The 5,790-nt window shown below is 40.1% G+C and overlaps 1 protein-coding gene across 4 annotated transcripts in view; it reads left to right on the top strand.

Annotated features, from left to right (window-relative positions):
• LOC128688380 (uncharacterized) overlaps positions 1-4,613 on the top strand; it is a 31,128-nt gene extending 26,515 nt beyond the window's left edge. For all 4 annotated transcript variants that reach the window (XM_053776217.2, XM_070086773.1, XM_053776216.2 and 1 more), the window contains exon 6: positions 3,527-4,613. In XM_053776217.2, the coding sequence (XP_053632192.1) occupies positions 3,527-4,402 (876 nt within the window). In that variant the 3' untranslated portion in view covers positions 4,403-4,613. The remainder of the gene's footprint in view (positions 1-3,526) is intronic.
• Positions 4,614-5,790: the final 1,177 nt, after the last annotated feature.

The raw sequence follows: 5,790 nt of genomic DNA, 5'->3' as shown, positions 1-5,790 counted from the left end.
CAAAGCTGAAGGGGGTATCGGAGTTTCAGTGGGGGGAAATAAATGGGATTAAATCTGGAGTATCTGAGAGAGTTAGAGCAAAGGAAGGGGTAGCAGTAATGTTGAATGATCAGTTATGGAAGGAGAAAAGAGAATATGAATGTGTAAATTCAAGAATTATGTGGATTAAAGTAAAGGTTGGATGCGAGAAGTGGGTCATAATAAGCGTTTATGCACCTGGAGAAGAGAGGAATGCAGAGGAGAGAGAGAGATTTTGGGAGATGTTAAGTGAATGTATAGGAGCCTTTGAACCAAGTGAGAGAGTAATTGTGGTAGAGGACCTGAATGCTAAAGTAGGAGAAACTTTTAGAGAGGGTGTGGTAGGTAAGTTTGGGGTGCCAGGTGTAAATGATAATGGGAGCCCTTTGATTGAACTTTGTATAGAAAGGGGTTTAGTTATAGGTAATTCATATTTTAAGAAAAAGAGGATAAATAAGTATACAAGATATGATGTAGGGCGAAATGACAGTAGTTTGTTGGATTATGTATTGGTAGATAAGACTGTTGAGTAGACTTCAGGATGTACATGTTTATAGAGGGGCCACAGATATATCAGATCACTTTCTAGTTGTAGCTACACTGAGAGTAAAAGGTAGATGGGATACAAGGAGAATAGAAGTATCAGGGAAGAGAGAGGTGAAGGTTTATAAACTAAAAGAGGAGGCAGTTAGGGTAAGATATAAACAGCTATTGGAGGATAGATGGGCTAATGAGAGCATAGGCAATGGGGTCGAAGAGGTATGGGGTAGGTTTAAAAATGTAGTGTTAGTGTGTTCAGCAGAAGTTTGTGGTTACAGGAAAGTGGGTGCGGGAGGGAAGAGAAGCGATTGGTGGAATGATGATGTAAAGAGAGCAGTAAGGGAGAAAAAGTTAGTATATGAGAAGTTTTTACAAAATAGAAGTGATGCAAGGAGGGAAGAGTATATGGAGAAAAAGAGAGAGGTTAAGAGAGTGGTGAAGCAATGTAAAAAGAGAGCAAATGAGAGAGTGGGTGAGATGTTATCAACAAATTTTGTTGAAAATAAGAAAAAGTTTTGGAGTGAGATTAACAAGTTAAGAAAGCCTAGAGAACAAATGGATTTGTCAGTTAAAAATAGAAGAGGAGACTTATTAAATGGAGAGTTAGAGGTATTGGGAAGATGGAGGGAATATTTTGAGGAATTGTTAAATGTTGATGAAGATAGGGAAGCTGTGATTTCGTGTATAGGACAAGGAGGAATAACATCTTGTAGGAGTGAGGAAGAGCCAGTTGTGAGTGTGGGGGAAGTTTGTGAGGCAGTAGGTAAAATGAATGGGGGTAAGGCAGCCGGGATTGATGGGATAAAGATAGAAATGTTAAAAGCAGGTGGGGATATAGTTTTGGAGTGGTTGGTGCAATTATTTAATAAATGTATGGAAGAGGGTAAGGTACCTAGGGATTGGCAGAGTATGCATAGTTCCTTTGTATAAAGGCAAAGGGGACAAAAGAGAGTGCAAAAATTATAGGGGGATAAGTCTGCTGAGTATACCTGGTAAAGTGTATGGTAGAGTTATTATTGAAAGAATTAAGAGTAAGATGGAGAATAGGATAGCAGATGAACAAGGAGGCTTTAGGAAAGGTAGGGGGTGTGTGGACCAGGTGTTTACAGTGAAACATATAAGTGAACAGTATTTAGATAAGGCTAAAGAGGTCTTTGTGGCATATATGGATTTGGAAAAGGCGTATGACAGGGTGGATAGGGGGGCAATGTGGCAGATGTTGCAAGTGTATGGTGTAGGAGGTAGGTTACTGAAAGCAGTGAAGAGTTTTTGCGAGGATAGTGAGGCTCAAGTTAGAGTATGTAGGAAAGAGGGAAATTTTTTCCCAGTAAAAGTAGGCCTTAGACAAGGATGTGTGATGTCACCGTGGTTGTTTAATATATTTATAGATGGGGTTGTAAGAGAAGTAAATGCGAGGGTCTTGGCAAGAGGCGTGGAGTTAAAAGATAAAGAATCACACACAAAGTGGGAGTTGTCACAGCTGCTCTTTGCTGATGACACTGTGCTCTTGGGAGATTCTGAAGAGAAGTTGCAGAGATTGGTGGATGAATTTGGTAGGGTGTGCAAAAGAAGAAAATTAAAGGTGAATACAGGAAAGAGTAAGGTTATGAGGATAACAAAACGATTAGGTGATGAAAGATTGAATATCAGATTGGAGGGAGAGAGTAAGGAGGAGGTGAATGTATTCAGATATTTGGGAGTGGACGTATCAGCGGATGGGTCTATGAAAGATGAGGTGAATCATAGAATTGATGAGGGGAAAAGAGTGAGTGGTGCACTTAGGAGTCTGTGGAGACAAAGAACTTTGTCCTTGGAGGCAAAGAGGGGAATGTATGAGAGTATAGTTTTACCAACGCTCTTATATGGGTGTGAAGCATGGGTGATGAATGTTGCAGCGAGGAGAAGGCTGGAGGCAGTGGAGATGTCATGTCTGAGGGCAATGTGTGGTGTGAATATAATGCAGAGAATTCGTAGTTTGGAAGTTAGGAGGAGGAGGTGCGGGATTACCAAAACTGTTGTCCAGAGGGCTGAGGTAGGGTTGTTGAGGTGGTTCGGACATGTAGAGAGAATGGAGCGAAACAGAATGACTTCAAGAGTGTATCAGTCTGTAGTGGAAGGAAGGCGGGGTAGGGGTCGGCCTAGGAAAGGTTGGAGAGAGGGGGTAAAGGAGGTTTTGTGTGCGAGGGGCTTGGACTTCCAGCAGGCATGCGTGAGCGTGTTTGATAGGAGTGAATGGAGACAAATGGTTTTTAATACTTGACGTGCTGTTGGAGTGTGAGCAAAGTAACATTTATGAAGGGGTTCAGGGAAACCGGCAGGCCGGACTTCGAGTCCTGGAGATGGGAAGTACAGTGCCTGCACTCTGAAGGAGGGGTGTTAATGTTGCAGTTTAAAAACTGTAGTGTAAAGCACCCTTCTGGCAAGACAGTGATGGAGTGAATGATGGTGAAAGTTTTTCTTTTTCGGGCCACCCTGCCTTGGTGGGAATCTGCCAGTGTGATAATAAAAATAATCACACCTCCAGGTCTCTCCTATATAACACTTGACCTCAGTTTTGAATCCATCACCTTACAAAAAAAAAAAAATTGAAATTTTACTCTAGTTCTTGGCTAATAAAATATAACCATGATTGGTCATGGTTTAAGGCTGTCCCAATAATTGAAGAAGGCTAGATAAAAACCATAAAACAGACCTTTCTCAGGAAAATTAAATTTTTCTGCCACTTTGAGGTGTATTTCAGGAGGACACTTCTTGTTTGACCTAATCAAAATCACCTCTATTTCTCTAGTGCATATGTCCTTTTGGTTAATATTGCAGAGAACTAACAATAATTAGAGAAAACTCTTGGTAAATACATCGAATTTGGCCCTGAGAATTCAGAAGAAATTTAATGGGTGGCAAAAAAAAAAAATACACCCTAGTCCTAATATTTTTATATGCAAGATTCTTATATATTGTTCTTCAACAGGTGTGTGGCAAGATGTTAAAAGGCCGTAGCAGTTTGAAATCTCATTTGAACAGTCACCACAGAATCCAGCCCCATGCTTGCCCTTACTGCACAAAGTGTTTCACCAACCGCAGTGTTCTTGTAGCACACCTACGGATTCATACTGGGGAGATGCCGTATGTTTGTCGCATTTGTGATACATCTTTCAGAACACAATCTAGCCTTACACGACATAAAAGTTTGCACACTAACATTAGGCCATATGAGTGTTCTATGTGTTCCAAAGCTTTTAAAACAAAACTAGTGTTGCAGCAACATTTAAAACTTCATTTAACAGGTTTGTTCACCTGTTCTGAATGTGGTAAGACCTTTGAAAGGCATAAATCATTAGCAGTGCACAAAGCATCTCATCATCATGCTTCTCAAAAATTTCCTTGTCCACATTGTCATAAAGCATACCAATTCATCAGTCTTCTTAATCATCACATGCAGGTTCACTCCAATATCCGAAAACATGTCTGTTCGGTATGCAGCGAGTCTTTTGTTTGGCGTAGTGGTTTAGCTGCTCATATGAGAACACATTCAACATCCCGTCCAAAGTGCGACATATGTGGAATGCACTTTGCCTCGGAGAAAAGATTGAACACTCATTATCGTCGCCATAGCAATCCACATCCTCATCGGTGCGAGGTTTGTGGGAGAAGTTTCTCTCATGCCTATCGTTTAGTTTCTCATTCCCTCACACACCATGAGCATAAGGAGTATGCATGTCCTAAGTGTGATGTTGTGTTTACTTCAGCCAAAAAGATAAAGAAACACTTAATCAGTCACAGAAAAGAGGAGCCAAGAATTTGTCAACTCTCTGGTACAATAGAAATACCAAAGTCTACCACATGATGTATTGTATCTAAATATTTGATAAAAGTGCCATGATATTTGCCAAAATGTATTGTACACAGATTTCTAAATACAGATCCACACATTATTCAGTTATTTAATACTTTTTGTAATTTATTTAGATGATGTTAACTTGTAAAAGTTTATGCATCAGTTTTATTTTGTCATTTATTACATAATACTGTAAATAAAAATATTAATTTTTACCAAGCATGATAGTCTGTTAACCTGGCTATCAATATAGTTAGAAAGTAGTATATAAATGGATGGATGCAGTGTAGCTGTTACAGTATTAGAGCATGCACAGTGCTTACCCTTCAAGAGGATTCCTTGCCATAGTGAAAGGATTTTTACCCCCAATTTGACTTGAATTGTGAAAGATGGCCCTGTCACCATTAATGCTGATGCTACTGTTAATCCTGCTATTGCTGCTGATGCCACCACTGTCACAGGTATGTCACCTCTGCTGCTGCTACTGCTCTTATGAAACAAAAGTCCTCCCTTGAGAGTCCCACCCTTAATGCAGATTAAGCTTTCTTAAAAGCCTTCAGTTTGTTACATCCTCTTTGACACATCTCTCCTTTTCTCTCTGCTGATGTCCTCTCCTTGCCATCTCACTCGGTACCATTTTTGTCACCTCTGCTGTTCAAAGCTGTATAATTCTAATGGGTTTGGCTGCTCTTTCCCATGCACATCCTAACACAGTAATAATAATAGACACATGTTTAATGATGGTCACTTGTGTGACTGATGTACTCAATATTGTCAGTAGCATCAGTTGTTAGTATACTGAGGTAAACTCAATACATGAATGTCTCATCACAGGAAGCTCCTTGATGGTAGCAAGGGGTTCTTTCCAAGAATTGGCTTTGACCTCCCTTTCCTTAGATTGACCTTGATTACCTCCCATTTAACTAGGTGCTATATGACCTCTGCCCCATGGGAATAGCCACCCCCTTCCATCCCCCTCCCTAATGAATGTAATATATACAAGTATTAATTCACCTTTCATTTTGCTTTCATTATACACTTGCAGGTTCTGTCCCTTAATGTTTATATTAGGAAATCTTGAATTTTGGTCATGCCAATAATACTATTATTATATTCCTGGGGAAGCACTAACCTAGAAGGATCCTGCAGCATTTAAGGAGAATGGGAGGTAATCAAGTTTTATCTGAAAAAAGGGGAGAGTAGCTGCAGTTCTTTAGATTAAGAACCTTCCAACAACATTAAGGCAACCTATTTATTTGAAAGGGTTACCATCACTAAGTCTCCTCAAGGGAAGTATTGATGCTGGTGAGAGGCTCTTGATCCAAGGAGCTGGACTTGTCTTCCCCTTCCTTAGATCAAACCTGAATGCCTCCCATTCCCAGACTCTATATGACCCC

Source organism: Cherax quadricarinatus, chromosome 19 (genome assembly GCF_038502225.1).
Source record: "Cherax quadricarinatus isolate ZL_2023a chromosome 19, ASM3850222v1, whole genome shotgun sequence".
NCBI classification, from domain to species: Eukaryota; Metazoa; Arthropoda; class Malacostraca; order Decapoda; family Parastacidae; genus Cherax; species Cherax quadricarinatus.
This window is presented reverse-complemented; position numbering and strand designations above follow the sequence as displayed.